Source organism: Podarcis filfolensis (assembly GCF_964270895.1).
Source record: "Podarcis filfolensis genome assembly, chromosome: 4".
NCBI lineage: Eukaryota > Metazoa > Chordata > Lepidosauria > Squamata > Lacertidae > Podarcis > Podarcis filfolensis.
In genome coordinates this window covers 59,532,025-59,559,511 of record NC_139607.1, presented here as the reverse complement: position 1 = coordinate 59,559,511, position 27,487 = coordinate 59,532,025, and the positions used below count along the sequence as shown (strand labels likewise).

The 27,487-nt window shown below is 39.8% G+C and overlaps 1 protein-coding gene and 1 long non-coding RNA gene across 30 annotated transcripts in view; one reads left to right on the top strand and one right to left on the bottom strand.

The window, feature by feature from the left end:
* Positions 1–27,487, bottom strand: part of ROBO2 (roundabout guidance receptor 2) — a 794,080-nt gene that overhangs the window by 40,471 nt on the left and 726,122 nt on the right. For 9 of the 29 annotated variants that reach the window (XM_083611373.1, XM_083611378.1, XM_083611374.1 and 6 more), the window contains 7 exons: positions 26,519–26,701; positions 24,211–24,237; positions 12,281–12,323; positions 10,551–10,678; positions 5,860–6,141; positions 5,391–5,516; positions 3,472–3,628 (listed from right to left, as the gene is read on the bottom strand). In XM_083611373.1, coding sequence (XP_083467499.1) covers positions 3,472–3,628; positions 5,391–5,516; positions 5,860–6,141; positions 10,551–10,678; positions 12,281–12,323; positions 24,211–24,237; positions 26,519–26,701 — 946 coding nt within the window. The remainder of the gene's footprint in view (positions 1–3,471; positions 3,629–5,390; positions 5,517–5,859; positions 6,142–10,550; positions 10,679–12,280; positions 12,324–24,210; positions 24,238–26,518; positions 26,702–27,487) is intronic. The other 20 variants (XM_083611400.1, XM_083611386.1, XM_083611382.1 and 17 more) reach the window with 3 other exon arrangements.
* On the top strand, positions 103–3,455 carry LOC310761650. The gene is made up of 3 exons (XR_014547631.1): positions 103–330; positions 1,428–1,599; positions 1,917–3,455. It is a non-coding gene; the product is annotated as an uncharacterized lncRNA (long non-coding RNA).

Sequence of the window (27,487 nt, the reverse complement as noted above, 5' to 3'; positions counted from 1 at the left end):
AAAGCAAACAATGCACTCCATAACTTATTTTTAGATATGCTTCATAACAGAAGCATAATGGTGATGCAACAAGCAGGCAGTAGTATCGGGTGGAATGAAAGGAAGGCATTACTGGTGACAACCCTTAAGATGTGGCTACTGAAAGGGATGTAGCAGAAAGACCAAATTGCATTTTGTGGTGCTTAATACTTCTGGCCTTCCCATTTCTTCTCAGGGTCAGGCACTGGCATCTAAATGCTCTGATCACACTGTGACCAGGAAGTAGCAGCCAGCTGAAGGTCTTGCAGTATGGGGCTGTCTGCCTCTCCCACTTACCTGCTTGTTACACAGGTATTCTTTTAATAGTAACGTATTACTTGCATATATTAACTCTATCCCTCATATTTAAAAGTCAGTGGAATAAAATGGAAAAGCTTCATTCTTCCTGTGCAAACTTTCCTTATTTTTCCCCTATAAGGCACTTGCCTTTTCAAATTTAGCTTTCTTCTTCTAACAATGCACTTTCTGGGGCAGGGAGAACTGTGCTCATTATCACTGCAATATTATAAATAACTGGAAAGTGTAATTGAAAGACAAACATTGTAAAAGCTATGGCTGAGCTGTGTGAATCTTGAAAGTATGCTGTCAGCATCACTGATTACTTAGCTTTAAATAACCAGTGTTGTCTTGGTGACAAATAAAATTCTCCCCGCCAAATAATAGATACTATACATAACTGAGAAGCCAAGACCTGTGTCACAAAGGTTTCTCTACAGATAATGCATCAATTTACCTGTCTTATTTATCATTGTGGTGTCTTAAAAATATATGGGAGTTATTTGTCTTTTATTGCACAATTATCTGAGCTGAGAACAGCAAATACATTAAAGTGCAGATATCATTATTGAGGGTGGGGGGGGGGAGAGAGGATAATTATTAATCAGTACCACTTGAAGCAAAGTGTCTTTCTTTGTGGGTAGACCAAGTGCCCTCTTGAACAAAACATTTTAAAGGCAAATAGGAATCCTGTTAGTAGAGTATTTTGGGGTGAAACAGATTCTCTAGAATCATTTTAATCAGAATTTAGGCCTGGCTACAGCACTGTGATTGCTTTGTGACCCTGAATAACTGATAACCTGTGCTGAGGGAAAGACAAGGTATGTGTACCTGTTACTTGACAACTTTTTGGCTTTTAATACCATTGACAATGGTTAACTTCTGGAGAAGGAAGCCGGGTTGGCAGTTGGTAGGAGCTGCTTTGTGGTGGTTCCACTTTTATCTACTGTTTGATAGATGTTGCTTGGTTTTGTGGAGTCTAGTGTTCCATCTCGCCAACCAAGCTGTTTTAACATCTACATGAAGCTGCTGAGTTGCATCATCTGGAGTTTTGGAGTGCACTGTTTTTCATATGCTGATGACATTTACCTTTATTTTTTCCCCCTCTACAGCTCAAGCAGATGTAGCAGTGAATGTACTGACACCAGTGTATGTCCTTGAAAATGGACTGGATGGGAGTCAGTAAACTGAAGTTTAATCCAGACAAGACTGAGACACTGTTTGGGAGACACTGAATGGGATGCATTCTGCTCTCGATGGGTCACACTCCCCTTGAAGGAGCAGGTGTGCAGCTTGGGGGAACTCTTTGATCTGATATTGTCACTGGAGACCCTGACACTCCATGGTATCAAATACATCCTACCAACATCTGCTGGTAGCCCAGCTGCAACTTTATAGGTATAGATTTGCTTCAGTTGCCTATGCTCTGGGCTCCTAGGCTGGATTATTGGGACGGGGGAAGGGGCTTTGGTTTTCACCACTTTAAAAAGAAAACAACTTCTTCAAAGTTCAAGGTTCTTCCAAGTAGCCCTATTTTGGTCAACTAGCCAACTTACTTAGCTGCTACTATGTATGATTATTGTTTTTTTGATTCCTTTCAGGAACACTTTAGGCAAAAAAAGACAAGAAGTGAACCCATTCACAGTCATCAAGACTGTAACACACAGCTGCTGCTGCTGCTGCTGCTGCTGCTGGGATGTTGCATTATACAGGGACACAGCATTTTCTACACTGACTGCCAGCAGCTCTCCAGAATTTCAGACAGAAATCCTTTCACAAGTTTTCTTGGAGATGCCTGGGATTGAACCAAGAAACTTTTGCATACAAACCATGTGCTCCAACAGAGCTATGGTTCTTTCACTAAATGTGTATGAATAAGTATGATGATTAGTGGACTGGGAATATTCTGTGTTAACTGAGCTGAGAATGTATTGTGTTCTAGCACAGGAAATTTATAACGAACTATTGTTTCAAATAACACACCCATATTTATAGATCCTTTCTGTAAAATTTAAATTCTACTGGGGTTTATTTTCACAAGTTCAAGAACAAAATGACGCTGAATTACTGCCAAAAAGATGTCCCTGGCATCTCTTGCAAAACAAGCACTAAGGATAAGTTGAGTTACACAGATTTTCAAAAGAAAAATATTTCTCTCTGTATGTGAATACACATGGATTTTCTACAGATAATCTCTGTGAACACACAAAGACATACAATGCATACCCCATATCAATTACAACTAGTTTAATGCTGGCACAAGCCCATATCAAACAACAACAAAAATATTTTCCCCACCCCAAAAGCTAAAATTGCTTAGCTTTTGAAAATTTCAAGGATGTGGACTATCTATTAGGAACTATGGTGAGAACATAAAGAGAGGAGGCTGGATCACAGATATGCTTTGTCCAAGCTACTAGACTTTGCTAACAGAAAACTATAGGCAGAAAGTTAACCCCAAGCCAATGGACAATATTTGGCCAAGTTTTCCCCCCCCCCTCCCGTACTGCAACAATGTGGCTGCTGTATTAGCAATTTTCAAATAGCCAAGCAGGAGATGGTGCTGCTGAGTCCCATTGGAGATTATTGCATTGTTTTCGCTAGAGTATAGTGAAGGGACAGTGGCAGTGTTCCTCACAGTGTATGGCCCACCATCCAGTGTAGTATGGATGTCTGAGATGGAACCTTAACACATGAGGGCAGGGACAGGTCAGCTGCACAATAGTGGGGGGAGGCCAGGGGCACAGCCCTGCCCCACCACCCCTTCCTGCATTGTCCTTCATGTAAGCAATGCATGAAGGGGCCTTTAAACTTTGGAAAACTAGGAGGGATTCAAACAACTATATAGTATGAAAAAGGAATATCCAAAATTTAGTGCCATAAACACATTGTATTGCAGGCCCATTGAAGATTGCATTATCTTACTATTGGCAACAGTGTGTACATGTGAGGGTGCATCCAACAATTGTATTATGAAGCTGTTTGCTGAGCTACACCTAAAAGGCCTTCTGCTCCACACATATTAGTCCCCTCATATCCAAACACCAGAATCTGATTGGGGTAAAAGGCCTTACACACATTACACACCACAGCTGTGACATTTTGCATTCCACTACATTCAAAATGGTCCTTCCCCCTCAAAAAAAGATACCTTACCCTCCTTCTTGCTGATCCACACCATAGTGTTCTAGTTCTGTGCCTGGAAGAGGCTGTATTGGAGGGGGTGGGAGTGGAACGTTGGCCCAGTTAGACCCATTATTTTTCTGAGGTTTAGAAGTATTTTTGTTTTTCTTTTTCTTCCCTCCTTTCCCACCTGAAATCAAGAAACATTACAGAAGTATGAAGAAACAAACTTGACTATTTATATTTCCTGAAAGAGCTCTGATTCCAGATGGTACACTCAAAAAAAGAAAAAGAAAAAAAGAAGGGAGAAGAGAGAAGTATTTTTATCTTAGCAACATCAGCAGCAACATGTTATAGTTGTCATAAGGTTATAAATAATAATAGGGTGGAATGGAATGAAAATAGTCTGTATAATTGCCCGGAATTACTTCTTTTTATTTCACACACTCCATATAGCTTAGTCACAATGAAGCATGCGCTGAAAAAAAGTTAAAATGTACTTGCTATATCAAAACTATATTTATTGATTTATTCACGTCTGCTCTAAGCCTCCATGCAGTCATTGTTGGAAAAAATAATAGACTGCAGCAAACTCTTTCAGATAGCAAATCGCAGTGTATTCATAATACCATTTTGCATAATCTCTCTCCCTCTCTCTTTGGAAATGAGTTGTTAAGGACACATCCAAAAACTTTACTGTTTGAGTTTCTTTCTCTTTTCATTCACAAGGCCAAATGTAGTTGCGAAAAATGTAAATCGCAAATGTAACTGGTTTCTTACTGAAATCATATTGGGACATTCAATTGAAAAGTATGGATGAGTTCTTTTTGTAATATTTTATGCCCATGTAATTCAGTGGTCTTTTCACTCTAGAGAAAAAGGACATATGTTATAGAGAATTGGAAGAGGACCAAATAAACCAACACGGAAATGAGGATTCAAGGAGAAAAGAGATAGATGAATAAAGGATAATTTTAGTTAACGTATAAAACAATGTGATAGACAATTAGGGTTATGTAATGAATCCTGAGGAGGAAGAAGGCAGCAAGGCACATGAATATAAATGACCACACAGTGGAACATGTATATGTGCGTGCGCATTTGCATGTTTGTAATAAAATAAACTGAACATTTGGAATAGGAACTGAAAGCATCACAGGGACTTATAGGGAAATAAAGCAGAAGAGCAAGGGGGGGGGGGAGAGTGCTGGAATGGCAAAAGAGAAGCTATTGTAAACTAGCCTCATAACATATTTTTAGAATGTATTAAGAAAATGGCACAATTCTGCACAGAATAATTTAACACAGAAAATTTGCTGCTAATCCATTTTGCAATGGCAATGTGCAATAATTATAATACAGCATGCAGCATAATACCTATACTTTACGCTTGTAGGCAGCTCTGAAACTTTTAGAATGATCACTATCATAAGAAGCTTTTCTATCAATTCCATTATATTGCTATGGGTGGATTTCTTGATACGCAATAGAAATATTGTGAAATCTCAAAGGAGTTGGGGGCTTCAATAATGATACAACCAAAATATTAACTTCATCATGAAGCTCCTCAGAGAAGGACAGGGCTGTAAAGTGAAGATTGATTTACGAATAAAGTCAGCACTGTGCCAGAAAAGTGAGAATGTTACAAAATAAAATTTCCAATCATGCTGAAATACACAGGGTACAAAGGCTACAAATATTTTCTTATTATCTCTAAATGGGTTTCTTGTTCGGTTAGGGCAAATAAGGCACACTTCTTTTTTATCAAGCTCATAGTTTTCCAGATGATCGTGACACATTCACATGTGTCTAAATGGAAAGCAAACTGCAATATTTGAACACAAGCTCTGGGTACAGTGATCATTCTTCCAAGGTTATAATTAGTTTGCATTTTTTTAAAGCTTCTTACAAGCACAAACACTTCTCCTTACACGCATTGTATTGAAACCAACCTGAGAGGCTGCCACTTCTTTCTGAGCTGTTGTGAGAGCTGGTGGTGCTGAAATCCTGTGACTGGTTGTGTGGCATTCTATTAGACAATCCCTCAGCCAATCGGTAGTCAGGGATGTAAAGTAAGGCTAAGGGTTAAAGGGCAAAGGTCACAGTGCCATCATGTGATTAGTTTATAGCACATGCACAACATGCAGTTAGCTGGTAAACAGTGGATGTGGCAGGACTGTGAAAAATATTTAAGTTAATATATTCTAATGGTAGCAGGGGTGGGGGAAAGATAAGCTGTGATACTGGCAAAAGCTAAAGCAAATTAAAATCGTAACACAATATCGTTTGTTGCATAAGTATAGGATACATGCAAGGTATGCAATTAGTTAAGAGAAATGGGAACAAAGAAGGACAATTTTCTACTGTGCACAAGAGATTCTTACAAACAATTGTAATAAGAAAAATGAGAACTAAAATCACCATTGTTGCCTTTGCTCTGATCAGGCAGAGAATAACCAAATCCCATTAGGTCACTTTTTTGCTGAATCGAACTTTTCCACTGAGGATCTGGTAAATCAACTGCCAATTCGTGGATGCTGTTGGAATGCAGTATTTGTGTTGTGGCGTATGGGGTAGCCTGCGTTATTTGGCTGGAACTGTTGTAACTAGTTTTGGTAGTGAAGTCAATGCTGCTGTAAATGGCTCCATCAGAAAGCATTGTGGCAGTTTTATCCCCTTGACCTGGCACCGGAGGCAGCACATCTGTGATGAAAACAGGGAAATGAAACAAATCAGCATGGGAAAACCCCAACAAGAAGTTTTGATATAAAAAACAAATGTGTCATTCTGCACGTTTGCATTTCAGCTGAGACAGTGTCCATGAGCCAATGGAGGGAAGATGATGTACAGCCATCGCCTCACTATCAGCATCTGTGACAAACTTTCCACTTGTCCTTCACGTCTCACTGCCTAAAACCATCTTTCTTCCATACCTTCAGCTGTGAAAGTGAAGTTTGGAATATTTCTGTCCTGAAGAATGTTTTCAATTGTTCATTTCATGTCAGAGCCAATGAAACTGTCTGTGCTCCAGGGAAATGATGAAAGGAGTCACTCCACAAATCATAGAAGAAACCATCTCCCTCTGCTTTCCCCCACCATCAAGAAAACACCTTAGGAGTATTGCACAGAACTGAATGAACATGGAACAATCCTCAGATAATTCTTTTCAAGGTATGCAGAGCTTAAATGTTTTTTCTTTTTCTTTCTTTCTTTCCTGCTGAACATTATCTGGCTTTATTTCTGAAGTTAGCCAGACATTTTTTCCTGACAATAAAGAGGGGTGAAAAAGATATGAATAAATCATTTTGAAATGTGTCAAGATTTCAGCAGCTCTAAAGAGAATTAAATGATCAGTCAATTATTTTGCTAAACTAAGCCTTTGAAACTGAAGGGCAGCTTCTCTGGGAAAAAAGTACATCTAAATTACAGTTAAGCCATAAAAATATTAAAATACATTTACATGATATCTAGTAAATATGTCATGTGTTGAACCAGGGAACTCCCTCACCCATTTATCTATGTCAACCTTCCCCAACATGGTACCCACTCCAGATACTTTGGACTACAACTCCCATGAGCCATAGCCAGCACAGGGAAGGCTGATCTAGATAAATCAATAATTTTAATCTTTTGGCGTGCTGAAGACCTGATCGTGTATCTTCACAGTGGCAATCTCTGACACCATCTCTGACACCAGGTTCAAAAAGTTAATGTTTCTGACTAATGAAGGTATACCAGTTGCATAAGGCTCAATGAAACATCCAGTGCTGACAGAAATGTTGAACAAATGCATACATCAAGCTTCTGAACAGTGGACAGAGCTTAACTGTTGTGTTTACAGACTTTAATGAATACTACATGATTATATCAGATAAGAGGATTATTATTTTGCAGGTTGGATGTTAAAATAACTTGGTTTGGTATTTGCTTTAAAATGTTACTTAAAGGAGGTTCCTATTTCCTTACACTAGTTTTCTTTCCTGCACTAAGCCAACAGCCCATATTTTCTCCTTTCCCATCAACATGCAGGTTTTTACAGAGGACTTAGTTTGAAATCTCCCTGGTCAGAGACACTCCTCCTTGTGAACTACTGCTAACAGTTGACAATCTGGCTCCAGTTTTCCAGTGGAAGTGCTTTCGGAGTCTTCCTCTCAGCTTCAGCTGCCTGCAATTTCAGTCCTGTTGTCCTAAGCCAGGCATAGGCAAACTCGGCCCTCCAGATGTTTTGGGACTACAACTCCCATCATTTCTGACCACTGGTCCTGTTAGCTAGGGATGATGGGAGTTGTATTCCCCAAACATCTGGAGGGCCGAGTCTGCCTATGCCTGTCCTAAGTTTTCATTCCTTGGACAGCCAACACTTGCTGCCACTGGAGCTTCTGCTGGCTTTTTTAGCTCCAAACTCAAGACTGACTCTTGAATTGCTGTGTCTGCCTTTTTACACCCTTCAGCCACAGTGTTACAACCAATCAAAACCTTCTCTCTGACAGTTAAATGGAACATCCACTGAAGGATCTATCACAGACTGACCTTTTTGATCCCACTGTCTAATATAAAACAATGGTCTCTAATGCCTACTGACATACCAGAAAAACTCAAGACACATATTCACCTTCTAAGTAACTGTATCAGTGTAATGGTTTCTCGACAGACCAACAGCTGTAAGATTGCCTGTACACTATCTCTTAGGCCTCAATTAAAGGTAATTTGCCAACCTTTTACCTTCATTGAGTTAACTACTCACAAGCCAGATGCTTTTTAAAATGCAATAATACTATTACACATACATTTACACATTTACTATTACACATACTATTACACATACACATACATTGCATTTATTCAACTTTTACTTCACAATTTTGCTGTTTGTCCAAAACTGGCATTGTTAAGTAACTTTGCATATATACAGCTTTCAACCAGGAAAAATAATCTCAAAAACTAATGTAAAAGGCAAATAAGGCAGACTTAGTAAATGTATTTTAAAAATAGCAAGAAAAACATGTTATAATTGGTAAGTGGGAGGGGCAACGAAGTAGCATGGGGCAGGGAAGTGTATTTGATGGAGAGGGGAATGTAAATTTAATACTTACATTTATTTATTTGATTTTATTTAACAAAATTTATATACTGCTTTATAGCAGCAAAAATGATTTAAATGGGTGCTGAAAAAATACAGTGAAGGTGCCTGCCTGGTGTCGATAGGCAAGGAGTTCCAAAGTGTAGGTAGTGCCACACTTAAAGAACAATTTCATACAAGTACAGAACAAGTATGATGTGGCACCTGTAACAGTGCCAGTTCAGCAGATCAAAGCAGTCGAGTGAGCACAAAAGGGGTGAGTTGGTCCCAAACTGTTAATGGCTTTATGTACCAATAGTAACACCTTGAACTTGGCCTGGTAACAAATCAGCCAGGAGGGGCAGGGGTCAAGTGGAGGGTATAGCTGCCAGTGCCTGGTCCACATCAGCTGACTGCATAAGCTGAAATCAATTCCATCACTGACTCTGTCAGTGGAATTGCAAGAAGTGCAGAGTCAAGATCACTTTCTCTTCAAAGTGTGTAGCCAGTTGGCCACAGCAAGTCCTCAAATGCTCCAGAAGTCCCTCTCCCACAGTGGAAGTCAATAATCTCTGGATCATCCAAACTAACTCTGTGGAGAGGTGTATGTGAATCTGAACTTATGGTATGGTTTACCTCTGTAGATTGTGGGATGTATAAGATTGATATAGCTCTAATATGACATGACACCCTCCATTATGAGCTTTGGTGACCCTGGAACAATCCTGGTTCCAGCCCTCTGCCGAAGGGGCATTTGGGCATATCCTGAGTTCACCCACATCTGACCTAAAGATTAACACATGGAAATTTAGTTTTCAAGTACAGGATACTCAGCTCCTCAGTGGTAAGGTGATTTGAAAGCAGATAGCAGACAAGGATACCCAGGTTCAGATAATGGCTCAATATCAAAGTCTTTCACCCTTTTGTTAAGGAATCAGGATAGCCAGATTTAGCCATTTTTCGAGGTGAGGATTTGGCAGCAAATTCTGGAAGGGACTATGGAAATTGCAGAAATTACTCAATTCACAGCCCTCTCCCCTCTCCACTGGCATGCCTTGGCAAAAAGGTATTAAAAATCCATTAGATTCAAAGGTTAGTTAATTTTTCCAGGTCCAACATGACAGCGTTTACCCAGCACTCTCCACGACTCAGCACACTTCTGCTTTGCTTTAAGGACAGGTATATTTTCCTTCTGCCCCCCACCCCCGCCTATCCACTTCTTTATGGCAAAATTGTTGTGCTCTTTTACTCTTTAATGAAGGTGTGTTTATATTGTAGAATTTGCTACCTACCTAGACTGTAACTTTGCTGTCTGAAACAGAATTTATATACTGTTACTCCTATTTTATATAATAAACCAAGCTTTCCTTATTCCTTTGTGTGAGAGCCTCTATAACAAGTGCATGTCATAACTCCAGCAGAAGATCCTAAACCTCTCAGCAGTGTCTATACGAACATACATGAGTGCTGGCTGTGGAAAGGTGAGTCTAGGTACACACTTGTAACAACTTCTCTGGCTGACTACCAGAGGATTCAAGCTCAATTCAATGGGTCACATTCAGTTCTGCATGAGCAAAGTAGGATTTCATCTTCCATTCCTTTCCCCTGCAAGTCCCCAAAATCTGTTTTGGATGGTCTGTCTCCGGAAACCTGTTTCACTTGTGCAACAGCAGCACAGGATACAACCCAATATAATGAATGTGTAGCATCTTATGAAACGGTTAAGCACATTAGAATAGCATAGTCATTCTGCTAAACTATTTCATCTGGTTTAGAAACAGTACTCAAGTTCTATGGAGTAAATTCAAAAGGAAGACTTTGCAGAATCATAGACCCATGTCCATAACCCGTCCCCCTAAACACTAATATTCAGAGGGAAACGTAGCTTTCCTTTTTTTCTTAATTGATGGTCTTGTTCTATTGCTATGTGGTGTTCTTCCTTTTAGTTATCTATATTTCCAAATGTAGTCAAATAAAATTTCATGTAAAAAACGAATGGATAGTTCTGCAAATTATTATTATTATTTTGCTAAAGCACTATGAACAAACCTACCTCCACGTCCAAAATTTCCAAGATCATTTGGTCCACTAGTGCTGTTGTTTACAGGCAGGCTGGTGGCAGGCCAAGAATCTGCTAGCCAAGGATAACTCGGGTCACTTGCATTTAACAGGCCTGGTCGACTGAAGAAAAATGAACATCAAAATACATCTGTGAGAAACTCTTTACAACTGCAAACTGAAGATACTTTATACATCTCTCTCAACATAAAATGTAAAATTTATTTCATATTAAAATTGTGAAGGCTTTCTTGACATAAATGATTCTGCAGTTAATTGGAGCTTTACACAAATTAGTACTGAATGTGGAAGTGGAATCAGTTACAAGTCTGCTAGAATCCAAATGAATTCTGTAGTTCATTTCAAAATAAGGAATAGGCTGTACCATTGAAGGATCCTAAACTAGGGGTGAATGATAAATTACCACCTCAAGGGAACAATCACTCAAAGTGACTGTTCTGTATCAGCCATTTCCAGGACTCTGGGTGAGTATTCCTTCACTTCCTGCATCCCAAATGTATGTCTGTCATCCACAAGCTGCTAGCTCTTCCTTTGAGCAGCCTTGCGTGGTTTTAAAGGCAAGTAGGTTTGAGTGGGATTAATGAAAAGTTCAAAACAGCATTTTTATCTGTGTCAACAGACTTTCATGTTCATATAATTTGATTTCAGATTTCAAGAACAACTGAAGACTGAGCACTTTTTATCTGAAAGGAACTAGTCATTAAGACGTTAGAATTTGGCTCAGTGGGCACGTTCCTAAAACTGGGAGAGATGAATAGGAGAAAGGTGGGGGGACAAGCACATTAAACAAATAAGTCGGAAGCTGTACTTGATTATTAGTACGCGTAAACAAACAGCATTGTGGGAAACAAGATACTGGTCTAGATCTGCTTTTGGACTGATCCAGCAAGGCTCCTTTTATGTTCCTTTTTAACAGTTATTGTTATTGTATCCCTTCCCACCCCCCATGAATCCCTTCTGGCACAATCCCTAAGAGAAATGTGGGTTTCTATGGAAACAGCAATAAGAAGATCTAGCAGCATTCTTGCCACATCTATGAACTCTCATTAGGCCTAATCTTCGTGTGTGTGTGTGTGTGTGTGTGTGTGTGCGCGCACACACACACACACACACACACAGAGATATTGATTAAATAGGAGATTGGAAGTTATTACCAGAGCTTAATTACAATCTCCATATTGGCATAGAGAAAATAGATGAGGATATATGGCTCTGTTATCAACTTTTATCAATTTCAATTGAGTAGCCAAAGTTGTAGAATCTAGTCCTATCAATCTACAACCTATTCATCTTCCATGAATCATTTATTTTGTGATCGATTGTGTGTAATTGTTCACTCACAGCAATTTAGTGGGAGCCAATAAGGAGTCTTAAACAACAGCAACTTCATTTACTAATGCCTAATTAATGCAATAAACATCCTGAAAACAAATGAACACATTCTTTCTGATACTTTCTACTAATTTCTTCCTGGGCATCTGGGAGATATGAAACATCTGGACTTGATTCCCCTCAAGTGTACAACAGATCATTAAAATCTGGTCTAAGCCATTTAATTCCTCCCAGAATTGTCACTCTAGCAACTGATCATGTTGTAGTCTGTCTTTCTTTTTTTTTTTAGTTCCTAATAAAAAAATAAATCTGATGGGGCTTAAATATGACACAACCTGAAACTGAATATGACCTTTTCAATAGCAGACATACCTTCCATTGCTCATAAGTCCCCCATCTCCTCTTTGGAAAGTAACTGGTGTGGGTTTTCATAAATAAGAGAGTAGGAAAAATCTGTTAGGTATAGTAAGTCATTTATATCAAGCATATCACAATATACAATATAATGTGTTAAACAATATAATCAAGTATAGGTGGGAAAGCAAAAATTGCCATATCCCCCAGTTATCTCTAGACAATATTGATTTAAATCAATCTTTCTCAGTCACAGTCTCATAGGACAACTTATTTCTGATCCCTTGATATTATGGGTTTTGGGGGGAAATTCTCAAATCAATAGACTTTTGGCTTCAAAATGTATAAAGCTAGAGACCCCTGAATCATGCAGATTCCAATGAAAACATTACCTTCATATCTTCAAACTAAATAAAAATGAATCTGTGCTCTCTTTAGCACGTTAGTACTTTAATAAGTAATTAACAATGACCTGGATCTGCTAATCATTACAGTAGGAACAAAAGTGAAAAAAATTGGGGAAACTGAAATGGGGGAAAAATATTCAAAATACATTCTCATCTTATATTCTAACACCTTTTATCCATGCCTGAAGTGTTCTTAACAGTGTGAATGATGTAAAACCAATGCCATACTTTCTAGCTAGCAGGACCAGTAGGAGTTGTAGTCAAACAACAGCTGGGAACCCAAGTTTGAGAAACAATGATGTAAACTCTTAATTGCCAAGATCAGTCTTGTAATCTCAAAAAATTATGAATACTTTTCAAACATAGTCTAAACACACCTACCTTACAACAAGATGTTGTTATAAATTTAGGGTCCTGCATTGCTTATAACTGTGACAATCTCTATGTTGTAAGAAGTCCTGTTTAAAGCAGTACAGTACAGTGGATAGTATGGCCAGACAAAGTATCAGTGTTCTGCATAACATACAGCAGCCTTTGTCAGATAGTTTGGACTACGATGATAATAGTTGTAGTCCAAAACATGTCATGGGCACCAGGTTGGTAAAGGCTAGGGTAAAGCTTGGGACGTGGGTGGCTGTGTGGGTTAAACCACAGAGCCTAGGACTTGCCGATCAGAAGGTCAGCGGTTCGAATCCCCGCGACAGGGTGAGCTCCCGTTGCTCAGTCCCTGCTCCTGCCAACCTAGCATTTCAAAAGCATGTCAAAGTGCAAGTAGATAAATAGGTACCACTCCGGGGGGGAAGGTAAACGGCATTTCCATGCGCTGCTCTGGTTCACCAGAAGCGGCTTAGTCATGCTGGCCACATGACCCGGAAGCTGTACGCCAGCTCCCTCGGCCAATAAAGCAAGATGAGTGCCGCAACCCCAGAGTCAGTCACGACTGGACCTAATGGTCACGGGTCCCTTTACCTTTAGGGTAAAGCTTACATATTGGAACCCCTGAACTATCTTCTCAAATGACAATTGTGTGTGTGTTCCTGTGACTTAAAGTGATGCAACCTCTGGCATCCACCCATAAAGAAGAGATACCCCGAAGTAAAGAAAACCTTGGAATTTCAGTGCTAGCTGTCAAAAAAATGAAGAAAGTGTGGAAAACCAGTGAAGGAGATTGAGAAAGCAAGGGACATGGGAGAGCTTTACATGTGTAACATTGCACCAGGAGTCCAAAGGGGATAAAATTGGTTTCCCCCTATTTTTTTCATTATATCTGTAGGATAGGTTTGGCTGGGGTAGCCTGAGTTCAAAGTCACCTAGTGAGCAAAGTCACCCATCAAAATGTAGTGATGACGGTGGTGATGATCACCTGCTCTTTACCAGCAGGTCTCAGAATGGGTTACAACAATTTAAAATTTAGAATTAAAACCAGTTAAAACAAATGATCTCATCAAGTATACCACACTGGTTTCAACCATCACACAACCACAATCCATATTGGAGTATAGTCACTGGTCTTTTTGTACAAAGCACCACAAGAGATGCTTGATGCAACTCACAGGATTAACTGAAATGATCAACCATCCTGGGCGATCATATGCATCTGAAAATTCCACAAAAATGCTTCTCCATTAATACAGAAACACTTCAAAATTTATAACACAGAGCAGCTTTCTCTTGATCTCTTGCCATACACTCCGCAATCTCAGTTAAACAACTGTACAGCATCAAGATGGAAATGCTATGATCAGCAAAGACACTGACATATAAAGCAGGGTAGCTGCAGCTTTCTGGTGATACATTACATTTTTGCTGTGTTATCAGTTCCACAAGTGGCTTCACAATGCACGTTCAACTACAATGAAGACAAAGAGGATCCCTTTGGGATCCCATATAGAATGAACTTAGGAACTGATGATTAATTGCCTATCACCACTGTATGGGCAATTATGGTTGCTAGAAAATCACAACAGGCATATCACAAATTAAATGCTTTACCTAGTTGGAAATGAATTAATGCTAATCACAGTGAAAGTGTATAAAATATTAAATACAAAGTATACACAAGCATTCTAATGCTTCTTAATATACTAAACAATCATAATACATGCTAAAATAGTTTAAGCGAAATTGGGTGGATATTGTACAGCAATCTGCAGGGAAACAATGGGTGCAAGTTTATTTATTTGTAGCTGGCATCGTAGCTGTTAGAAAATGTGTGACTAACATCTACACTGGAATATATCACTTTCATTTCTGAATCTTCTTCCATAACCTTACAAACATAATTTGAAACTTGAAACCAAGCACTTATATTCTACATTTTAAAGTTTAAATTGAAGACTTATAATTTCGTTTATACTATGCCGAAAGTGTGCCAGACAAATGGCTTGCTGAAGATAGGCTTAGTGCAATGAGTTTGTTCTCTTGAGGCAGTGAGGTAATGAATGAGGCCTTCTGGGGATGAGGACGTCCTAGCAGTGTCCCACTCCCAGAGTGAAGGGGGGAAGAGTCGATTGGTAAAGAGGAAGTTGAAAGGTAAAGTCAAGGGGCTCCAATATCTTCAGAATGTGTGGGTGTTATTAGAAACCACAATACTGGAAGCTCAGCCTCAATACAGGTCAGGCAAGGTACCACCAAGGCCAAGGGACTACCAGCAAGCTTAACAAGCTAACTATGAGAGATCAAGAAGCCTTTCTTCAGAAATTGAAGTCTGGCCCAAATAAAGAGAACAAAAAGGAACACAAACATTGCCAACAGAAATGCAAACAGACAATAAGGGACAAAATGAGCAAATTCAGGGAGGGCATTTTTAGAAACCTTAGGACCACAATTAAAAAGTTATTTAAACACTTTGAAAGCAGGAGGAAACTGGCTAGGAAGGCAGTTGTATCTTTAGACGACAAGGGAGTCAAGATGTACTAATGAAGGAAAACAAGATTGTGGAGAAGCTGAATGAGTTCTTTGCATTTGTTTTCATTCTGGAATGCCACAGAGGATCCCTGTGGCTGAATTAACTTTCTTGGAAAGGAAGTCTGAGGAACTGAGGCAAAAACTGTTGACAAGAGACATTCTAGGCCACCAGATCTCAAATTTTAAATTGCTGGTTTTCTAACATAAACATGTAACTTGTTCTGAGGACTAGCATTTGTACCTGAAGAATAGAAACTGGCCAATGTAATACCATTTTTTAAATAAAAGGATCCATGATCATTTATGTAAGCAGGTGCTCACGACGAACACTTCTTCAGAGCTTAATCCTACCCCCTCCCCCAAGAAAGGCGTTAGATATAGAGGGATTATGCTCCTCTTTTGCTCACTAGTAGGGCTATTAAAAATAAAGTATTCCTAATACAGATGGCCAAACTTCTAGTCACATGAGAAGCTCCTAAATAGCACTTTCCATCTTGTCTTCATTCTCTATGTTCTGGGACATGATGTCCGCTTCTTAATAGCAGCCAATATTTTGCAACAAAGCAAGCAGTTGGGCAGAATGCTTAGCTACAGGAGCTTTCCTTTCACTCAGATTGTAGTAATATATCAGGGGACAGGAGGAATGGAGTTGACCCTGCAGTCTGATTTCTGTAGGCTTATACTGGCTCAGTTAGGCAATCCTGAAAGTAAAGTAAAGAGTGCTGGCAGAGTGGTGAGAAGGGAATACCTTGGCAATAAGAAGCTGAGACCCCCTGTGTTCTTATGATTCTATGAACTGGACCGATGTGGTTGTCATTCTGATTGCTGGTGTTATTTTCTCCATCAAAAACAAAGTCATGTTTCTTTATCATTTTTTAATGGTTGCTGGGTGTTATAAATAGTTCTCATATGGTGAGGTTATAATGCAATATCTGTTTTCAGCAGTTGCATTTCTTATGGAATTATCTTACAGCCTTTGGGGAACACATTTATAAGGAGAAGTAACCACAGAAGAATGGATGCTGCTTCATTATTACATCTGTCTCTGGAAATTAATATAATTTTCAGAGTGACAACTGTTATCCTCTCAGAGTGACAATTGTCAAAGGATAATAAGTTTATAATATTGCAATTAATGTCTCCCTCCTCCAAAAAATATCCTCCCTTATTATTTAAGTTATTTTATTTCCCAAAGCTTCATACAATCCACAATAAAAATGGCTGGGCAAGCCAGCAAGAGAGCATCACTCTGAAAGGATCAACATTCTGTGGAAAAGGCAGCAAAAGTCACAAATGATAGTCTGCCAAACTAAGCACTATGTTTATCACTGTTACCATATGTTTGTGTCAGCATTTTTGCCTGCAGTTTGATTTCTGGAATTGCAAAACACGCCTAAAATGCTGAAGGGAAACATATTTGAATACAGTAGACTACAGTCCTTACAGACATAACGGGGGGGGGGGGTGGATCAGCAAAGCTGATTTAATTCAGGAATCTAAATTTCAAAAAAACTGCTGAGACATTTTGAAAGTTGAAAGGGAGATGAAAGACAAATTCCATCTATTATCACAAAGCAGCATTTTTTAAATTAAAAAACTGTTTATATGATTATGGATCTCATACAGATTCTTTAAAAATCTGCAGAATATAAAGGGAGGAACATGTTTTAAAAATATGACGTACACAAGGATGTATTGAAAGAGGGAATGAGAGAGGTTTGAAGAATCCTTGTTAACCTGTGTTGCAAGGTCTATACAAAAACATGCACAATTAAACCTCACACAAAAATTGAAAAAAACTCATATACATACAGTATACAAAGATACTATGGTACTAGTTGAACTATTTACAAATACTATCTGGCAAGGTTAAACCCAATCTTCATGCAGGCTAGAACCAAAAAATAGAAATACACACTCAGCTGACATTTTGAGGAAATAAAGCTTTCTGTGTGCCTATCTCTAGTGGGCCACATTTTCCTAGTACAAATGAAAACTTTAATGTTGCCAGCCAAGTCTCTTCCCTTTTTCTGATAAGCTGTTCCTCAAATATGAATACAGATTAATCCTCTTTTAATAAGCATTAACTCAGAACAGATAATCAGCATATAAAAATTCTATCAAATCTTCCTGCATTTGGATGGTTCTGTCAAATAATTTATAATAATCTACCACTGTTAGGACTTGCGCGTGAAATGTTTAGTTTGCCATTTGTAATTTGTTTTTATTTACTCAGTTTCACAACAATCTTTAATCCCCAAGCTTAGTATTTATAAGCAAAAATGTATGGTTTTCGTTCAGGCTGATAGTGTATGCAGTTAGAGGAACATGTCTGCATTCCTGCAAATGGATGCACACACACCTAGGAAACTGAGGCCAGATGAAAGATACATTACATTTTTCCTGTTTCAGTAGATGGATTTCTATGAATTTATAAGAAGCATTTTTTATCCACAGGATGGATAAATGTGATGGGGTACTACATAGCATAGAAGGATTCACCTGAGAGAATGGATTCTTTTTTATCATTCTTATGGAATCTGAAAAGTTGGTATCTGCCTAGAAAAGAGGTATGTGCTTTCTGTCAGCTCACCTTTCTTTCAACCATGTTAAAGCCTGCAGTGTACGTTTGCACAAGGAGAATTCGGAAACTAACCATGAAAAACATAACAAGCACGATTATACCTACCTGAAGTGTAGTTTTTCATTCCCTACGAATGAAAGGTCAGCAGATTGGGTTGCTGGTTCCGACCATGGCCCAAAGCGGGCAGTAATGTTTTGGGGTGTAGGGTTCCAAGGATTCAGTTTGCAAACTCTCCAAGCTCAAGGGAAAGACAGACATTAAGAAGGAGAAAAGTGTATCCTACATCCCAGAAATCAAGGAAGGAGCTAGCCTCGAGGGCGGGGCCCTGCTGACCTTTCACTGGGAATGGAAAACTATGCTTCAGGTAGATACAATCATACCTTTTCCCATTCCTTCAATGAAAGGTCAGCAGATTGGGAGATACCAGAGCTATCCTAATCTCAGACAGCAGAGAGGCTGCAATGTTATGGAGGGGAGAGAACATTTTGTAATGTCTCATGAAGGTGCTGTGGGAGGACCAGGTGACTGCCTTGCATATTTCCAGCAGTCCAGCATTAACTGAAAATGCACTGCAGGGAGCTGCAGAACAAGAGGAGTGAGCTATGATGTGCAAAGGGACATTAAGTCCCTGAGCTTTGCAGGAACAGGCCTTTATCCATCTAGCTAGAGTGGCAGAAATCACTTTCTTCCCTAAGGAGAAGAGATGGAATGAAATAAAGAGTGAAACTGTCCATCTGAGCTCTTTGGTTCGCTGAATGTAGACTTTTGAAGCTCTACGTACATTGTGGGAGTGCCAAGCTTTTCCCCTGTGGTCACTAAGGAAGGGCAGAAGGAGGGAAGACCCAAGTTCTTGTTGCAAGTGGAAGTTGGAGGTGGCCTTAGGAAGGAAAGCTGGTTGGGAGAGAATGGAAGAGAGTGTGCCTGCTTGTTGGGTGAGGGTGTTAGGGTGGAGGCTGTTCGGAAGAAAGCAGAGAATGGTGGCAATTTCCACTTTCTAAAGGGAAATGTATAATAATAATAATACCCTGTCCATCTGGCTGGGTTTCCCCAGCCACTCTTGGGGAAGAAAAGCTGAGGGAGTGGGAACAATCTGTGGGAGACAGACTGGATTCACAGTTGTGAACAAAGCGGTGGAGGAGAAGGCTGAAAGCTTGGAAAATCTTCATCCCCATTGGAGGAATGAGAAGGGTTAATCGCATGATCTAGGGCAGACATGTCCAAGAAGTCTATCGTAATCGACTCGGAGATCCTGGGACTGATATTGGTCAATCGCAGGCTGAGAAAGAAAAAATATTTTAAAAAATAAAAAAAAATGTCCAGTAGTACCTTAGAGACCAACTAAGTTTGTTCTTGGTACAGTGGTACCTCGGGTTACATACGCTTCAGGTTACATACACTTCAGGTTACAGACTCCGCTAACCCAGAAATATTGCTTCAGGTTAAGTACTTTGCTTCAGTATAAGAACAGAAATCGGGCTCCGGCAGCGCAGCAGCATCAGGAGGCCCCATTAGCTAAAGTGGTGCTTCAGGTTAAGAAGAGTTTCAGGTTAAGTACGGACCTCCAGAACAAATTAAGTACTTACCCGAGGTTACCACTATATAAGCTTTCGTGTGCATGCACACTTCTTCAGATACCTCATAGAATCATAGAGTTGGAAGAGACCACAAGGGCCATTGAGTCCAACCCCCTGCCAAGCAGGAAACACCATCAGAGCACTCCTGACATATGGTTGTCAAGCACATATGAAGAAGAAGCACACAAAAGCTTATACCAAGAACAAACTTAGTTGGTCTCTAAGGTGCTACTGGACAGTTTTTTATTTTATTTTATTTTATTTTATTTATTTTTACTGCGTCAGACCAACATGGCTATCTACCTGAATCTGAGAAAGAAAAGCCTTTCTCCGCAGCCTGGGACACAGCAGCAGTCACTGCTGCTGCCAGTCTCATGCAAGCCTGAGCTCCTCCTCCTCCTCCTCCCTCCTTCTAAAGCCAGCTTGACTTCCTTCCCGCTGCCTGCTCTGCGCTGCTCGGGGGGGGGGGGAGTAGAGCTCTGGTGATGGGGGGAGGGGGATGTGGTGGTGGTGGGAGGCAGAAAATGAAAAGCTCTGTGCCTGCTTGCCTGCTAGTTCAAATGCAACAGAAGGAATAAGAAAGGAGCCCCCCGCCCCAACAGCGAGGAAGGCAAAGAACAAAACACATGAGAAAAAGCCTCCGTAGCACTCCATGAGTTTGAGCGAGGGAAAGGCTTTAACGCAACAGTAGGGGAAAGAGAGGTGGAGGAAAAGGCGTGGGAATGCTGACACAAAGTTAGCTGCAATTTAAAGCAACAGTAGGGGAAAGCTGGAGAAGCCTGGCACACTCTGACTGGCTCCTCAGATCTGTGTAAACTAATATAAAAATATAGTTTGACTTTTCTCACTTGTTTAGTTACTTGACCATCTAACAACTATTTGGATCTGTCATGATGATATCCAAACATAACTATTGTAACGGTGAAATAAAGATCCATTCATACATTCATTTTACTTAAATTACTTCAGAGGGTGGTAGATCACTGCCAGTTTTTGATATTGGATTGTAGATTACAACCTACTCGAAGTTGGACGTGCCTGACCTTGGGTATGTTGGAGGTTGTCCTGACTGCCTGAGCCTCTCCTCCTAAATGCCTGATTGGGGTTAGAGGCAGCCATTTCTTCAAGGTATATAGCCCATCTAGACTTCCTTGGTTTGCACTGAAGCAGGGACTTATGTTTCCCTTGAGGATTTTTCTCTGCTGTCTTGTCCAAAGGGTGCCATTTGAAGGAGGCTTTTCAGCCAGCAGGGTGATCATAAGCTCCAGAGACCAACAAGGGAGCAGAATCCATCACTGGGAGTGTTAGGCTAATAGGTACTCTAGGCACAATGCAACACACCCGCTCTCAGGAGAGCAGCGTGGATCTGGTAGGCCAGGTGAGAGTGTAGGACTGAATCAGAGGCTTAGCAGCTATGTGGAAGCCTCAAAGAGCTGAAGAAAAAGTTGTTGGTGTTCCAGACCTCTGCACTGAAAATGAAAGTAGAAGATATGGTTTTTGCCACATAGGCAATCCTTCCCATTGTTTATGCTCGCCTGCTATAATGCTGGGCTTCTCTGGCTAAGTACCTGCCTGAGGGGGTGACAGAGCAAAGATGTGTGATGAAAAGGGTCTGCTCCTGTCTTCCTTCATTGAGGCAGATAGCGAAGATTAGGTAGGTAAAGAGGGTTTTTTATTTTTTTTAAAAAATATTTTAAGCAAGAAGCTGGGTGGTGGTGGGCAACAGGGAGGAAAAAGGCTTCTGTAAAGATAGAAGGTATAAGTCAGGAGTTGGGGGAGGGTTTCCAAAGCACTGGAAGAGGAAGAGGAAGTAAGCCTGATAAGAGAGAAGTTGGGAGCAGGTGGTCGGTGATCTGGCTGCACTGACAAAGGCAACAGCAGAATTGAATCCTGGGAGCCCTACATTCCAAAACATTGCTGCCTGCCTTTGACCGTGGGTGGAGCCATCAATCCAATCAGCTGACCCTTCATTGCAGGAAAGGGGGAAATTAGTGTTTATTCTAGTAGCATGAGTTGTATATGTTTGCATGTAACTCTCCATGCGTGCATCTGTGCCCTTGTCCGCACATCACATGAATAAAAAGCCATAGCTTTGTGTAACAGTCAGAGGGAACTGAAAACTTTTCAAATTGATATTGCAGGCACATAACTGATAAAGCAGAATATATGGAGGATAAGGCTATCGAGGGCTACTACCCGTGATGGCTATGTACTACCCCCAGCATCAGAGACATTATGAATCTGAATCCCAATTGCTGAGGATCACAAGTAGGGAGAGTGCTGTTGCACTCACATCCTTTTGCACACTTCCCATAGGCACCTGGTTAGCTACTGTGATGCTGAAATAGATGGGTCTTTGGTGTCTTCCAGCACAGCTCATCTTATGCTATCATCAGTGTCTTTTTAACTTCTGTTACATTCCAATCTATCTTATATTAGTATTCATGAACACAATTGAAACTGTTGGATTTACTGATCCTAATGCAGAATGGCATTTTGCTGCACCCTGCAGGTTTGCTGATATGCAATAATATGCAGCTGCAGTTATACCATTCCATACTTTCCTGCCTCATGTATCTCCAGAGTTTGACCCCACACTTTCCCCCACCAAACAAGCATGTCAAGAGTCCTTGGCAAAGATAGTTCGGTGTTTTCATACCTTGTCGTGGGGGACTGCAAGGACCAAAGTCAAAATTATTGTGGTAGATATCCTGCCAGCTGCCTCTCTCAGCAGGCAATTGTGGCCTCCTGCTGAGTTTTGCAAGAGAGGCAACTGAAAGAGGGAGAGAGAGTTCTCAAAGCCAGGTGCTGAAGGAAGCAGCTGGCAAAGACAGAAAAGGGGTGGGGTTCTCTGAGAGGCCAGGAGTAGAGCAGCCTGAACATGAAAGGTAAAAGGATATTTTAAATAAGTTGAATAAAGGCTGGTGAAATAGGAGAGAGAGAGAGAGAGAGAGAGAGAAGGTTTAATTTTTGAATGAAGGGAGGGAAGGGAAGGGTCAAGCTCATTTAAGAAAAGGTGATCTGATAGATATGTAACAGGGGTGTAACAGGATGCCTTGAACAACAAATGTGACATGTGCACACAGCAAATTAGGTGAACAGTCTATAACAGGGATAGAAGAAGCACTCTTGTTGCATGAACCTGTTTTGAGAAAAACAAGGAGACCCAAGTCTGAGTCACTAGAAATTTGTTTGAATTTCAGTTGATAAAACTTATCAAGGTGAGTGTGTAACAGAAGTGGGGCGAAAGGTGGTCACACAGTTGGTGCAATTTTTCTTGGAATATCTTTTCATTTGTCAAAATGTCAACCAAAAATAAAGTGCATTCACATCTTCACAGTAGCTGCAAAAGTATTCACAACTGTGCTTATTTGTGAGCAAGCTTAATGCTGGCAAGGGTGCTGCTGATATTTTCTAACAATAAATTTTGCTTGACAGATTGTATCAGTCATGCAGATGTTGAGGTAATCATATTCCTGCACGATGAGTATTGGCAGAACAAAAATATATCTTGAGAGTCTTGCCATTGCATACAGAATTTCCGTCAGCCTGGGCAAACTGGATAGCAAATGAGTATTTGCTCGCCAATATCCTTATCAAAATGGGTAAGAAATGCCACCTTGGAGATTTTGCCTAAACCAGTGTGGACTAGGAAGAGGCAAGCTGTGGAAACCATAGGATAACTATTTGTCTTAATAGTGGCTTTTAACTGTACTTATTACTTTCCTCGTCCACGCATATGTTGGGTAGGTTGGTTCAACCTGCCATTTCAGCCACAGTTCATTTACTTTTCACATCACTTTAATCACACTAACTATAATAGCTAGCTTTATGTTAGGTCTGCTAAGGAAATGATAATGGCAGAGTCATTTCAAGGTTTTGTTTTGCAAATAGGTTTGGTCTAAATGAAAGCTGTAGAAATGTGTGAAAATATGTTGCTTTAGAATGGGCTGTTTATGCATTAATAATAACTCAACCTGTGTTGAGTATTAAATTTATGTGCATGGCTTTATTTCTGACCATGCCTGGCATATGTTCAAGTTCAGGAAGAATCTACAAAGAAGCTAGGATAAGTTCTGCTTCTCTGACCATCAGTAAATATCTTCATAAATTTGCAAGTTAAGCATGGAGATCCTTAAGCATAAAATTTGGCCCTTTGTGATTAAAGGCTTCATGTGGATAAATATATTATTTCAACCAATGTGCTACAAATTACCTTTCAAAACAGAGTAGGTTAGAAGGGCAGGGTGAGTGGGCAGGATGCACAATTATAAAGAAAGGTTTATTACTTTGTAGCCTTCTGCTGGAATCACTGGTACAGTCAATATCACATTAGTGTAACTGATGAGCAGACAGAGTGCTTCTTCTTGCACTTGAGTGTTAAGTCTTTGTATAATCTGAATAATTAGAAGGGTTCAACCACTATATGCTGCACTGATATGTTGCTGGGGTAAGAGACAGACTAATGAACAGTACCTGCAGGGGTGAAGGTGAAGGACTGAACTGCAAAACAAGAAAAGTAAATACATTGTGAGTTATAAACCCCATTAAGAAGTGCGCCAATTAAAGGGCACAAGTGCCCTTCAGAATTGACTTATGTATGTAGCTCAAAATCTTGTGCAGATTATAGCAATTCAGCTTTAAGCACTAGCCAGCCAGCAGCCCATGAAAAATAAAGGATTGAAAAGAGGTGGAAGGCGATTTTGACAATTATATTGAATAATAACCGGCAACATGGACATGCAATCCATCTCATAGATGCTATGACCAGCTTTGAAATGTAACTGCTTATGAGATTTTACTGTCGAGCAAATGCAATGTTTGAAAATTAATGGACAACCCTGTGTCACAATACAGCAGCCAGCCACATACTGAGGGGGTCACTTAAAATGTCATGAATGCCAGTACCATATACATAACTATTTGGGGGCAATGAGCCTTCTAACTTAGATATTCCACAGTTTTGGGTGCTGACAAATGGATATGGCTGTCAGCTAGAAACCAAATTTTCTACATATTTTCTGCTGCATAAATATTTACATATATGGTAAAATCACATATTGTTAGATGATACAAGCCTGTTCACAAAAACATGCTGTTATACATAACACAAAGGCCAAACAATTGAAGACATGAAACATTTCATTAGCAATTAAGAAGTATACATGTGTATTTAGCACATCTGATGTATACAGAAATATAACATAAAATAGTGAATCTACTAAACCCATAAAGTCTTATTAATAGCTATCTAACATAAGGAGGTGACAACACATTGCAGCTTTCAGTGTAGCTGATCTCAATGTATCTAACTTCTGAACAGAGTTTGGTGATTTGTTTAAAAAAAAATCAGAGAAAGTAGAAGCTACCATCATATATATGCACATTAATTAAAAGGAAAGGAAGAAAAACATGTGCAAACAGCATAGCCTATGAATAATGTAGCTTCACCACCGTGGTCATTCAGGCACTGTATATAATTAATAAGAAATCAACAGGATTCTGGAGTCAGATTTGTGTAGCACACAGCCAGAAGTAAATCTGCTTGAATTTCCCTGAGTGCATAAATCATTAGAGATATTTTCTTTATCAGAAAAGATATGGCACCAAAACTGATGGTTGAACTTTATGGAAATGCAGATTCATTAATAAGAGTTTCTGATTCAGCTGCCATGGAAAGCACGGCTCCTAGCACTTTTACCACACACAACAATATATAAAGGGGGCTATAGGTAGGAAGGGTTGTTTTTATAATAAAAAACTGTTGCTTTTCTGTTGGTTTCAACACAGCTGTGAACTATGTGTTTACGCCCAGAACCACACTGCAACAAGTTACTACTCAACATGAGACAAAATTCTGAGGAACACATTCTACAAAGCCTTTGCTTTCATAACATGGATACAGAACTTCATCTGATCCAAAATAATTTTCACACAGTGAAAATTAAAGGATTTTGAGGTGCCTATGCATCTGTTTCTTTTATGAGCTATCGAATGCATCATGCATGCAACAGGAAAGCCTTATATACCTCTGGATCGTTGTATTTAATACAAGAGAAAGGAAGGCTTACTCATGAAGTGATTGATGCTCTGAATCAGAGGTATCCAGTGTAATGCCCTCCAGATGTTTTGGACTACAGATCCCATCATCTTGGGTCTATAGCCATGCTGACTGGTGCCAATGGGAGTAGTAGTCCACCCCTGGAGGGCATCCCGTTAGCTATCCCTGTTGTAAATACCATCCAGCTCAGTGAAGCCTTAGTGAACACAAAGTTGGGACAATGTGATGCACTGGATCTACATTTTCTATAGTCCTTTTCATCAATTCATACTATAAGACTGGATCATGCCTTAATTATGTTTGCTTCAAAGAACTAAAACATAATGGTTCTCATCTAGTTACAATTATTCAAAACTGTGCGACTAAAACCAATGGAAGAAGTAATTCTTCGAAGAAGACTCTGTTCTAAGTAATTTAAGTGAAATAGGTGCCATTTTACTTTGCTTGTTCATGTTGCAAGCTTCACAATCCTCTGAAATACTGAACGTGGAAATACATACGCTTCTTTTCACACCAGGACCTGAATGAAATAGTGCACCTAAGATTCCTGAGTGTCTTACATATATCAGATGTATTCATTATGGGAATATTATTTTTTTTGCAGTAATGTGGTGCAGAGCATGACTGAGCAAGCATACAACAATCACCCATTCCACTCTTCATTTCATGAGCTAGCAATGTTTTTGACTGAACATGTGTTTAGAAAACAGCTCTTGTTCTTACCTGCATAATTGCTGAGGCCCTTCCTCTTCTTTCTGCGCCAGTACAGCCAGATGCTGAAACCCATAAGTATTACCCAGCATGCACCACCAATTCCAGCTATAAAGGCAGGCTGCTTGACAACATCCGTTATTTGCTCAGTGATACTATTGTTGTTTTCCGTGATGACAACTTCATTACGACTTCCTGCTCAAAAACAAAACAAAAACAAAACTGATGACAGCAAACATTACAGATGCTTAAAGACAGACGTGATGAAGGTTCTTAAAATCCAGGGAAAAAATAGCCAAAATCCTCTCACACAGTAACTATACTTTACAACAGAAATTGTCTGCTGGATTAAGACTTTACTCTCCCTCCCCACAAGCTGTTGGAGAATGCTGGATGAAATTCTGTGCCTAGATTGGAAGCTCAATGAACAAGGCTCATCTTCCCTCTTCACCATGGTGTTCTCCTTGTATGGTGTTGGAGACTGTCTGCCTGGCTTTAGACAGATTATCTTTTACTTGTGGATTGAAACAAATCACTGCAAATTGATTTTGGGTCCACCTGATGCTGCTCTGTCGCGATTTGTAACTGTCTTGACCTGATCTGGATTTGGCACAAATTGGACCAACTAGATTCATGATTTGGACAAACTGTCTGCACAGCCCTAATACTACAAACCTTTACTAAGCAACACAACTAATATGTAGCAGAAAGTATATGCTGACTGGTATTGTTTGAAAAATTGCTGCTTCTCCGCCTCATTTCTTCCCTCCTTTTAGCAGAGAAAGTAGCCACAGGTTAAACCACAAACCAAAGACCCAGTGTAAATATCTGCTAGCAAGTCAATGACATAGTGTGTGGCCTGTAAACTGGCAAATGCTGTAGTTAACTAGCCGTTTGAATGACTCTGCAATATTAGGCTCCGTTCCAAGTTCTGCCACAGAATGTGAACAATTGTGTAATTAAAAGGTTTAATTCAAAAAA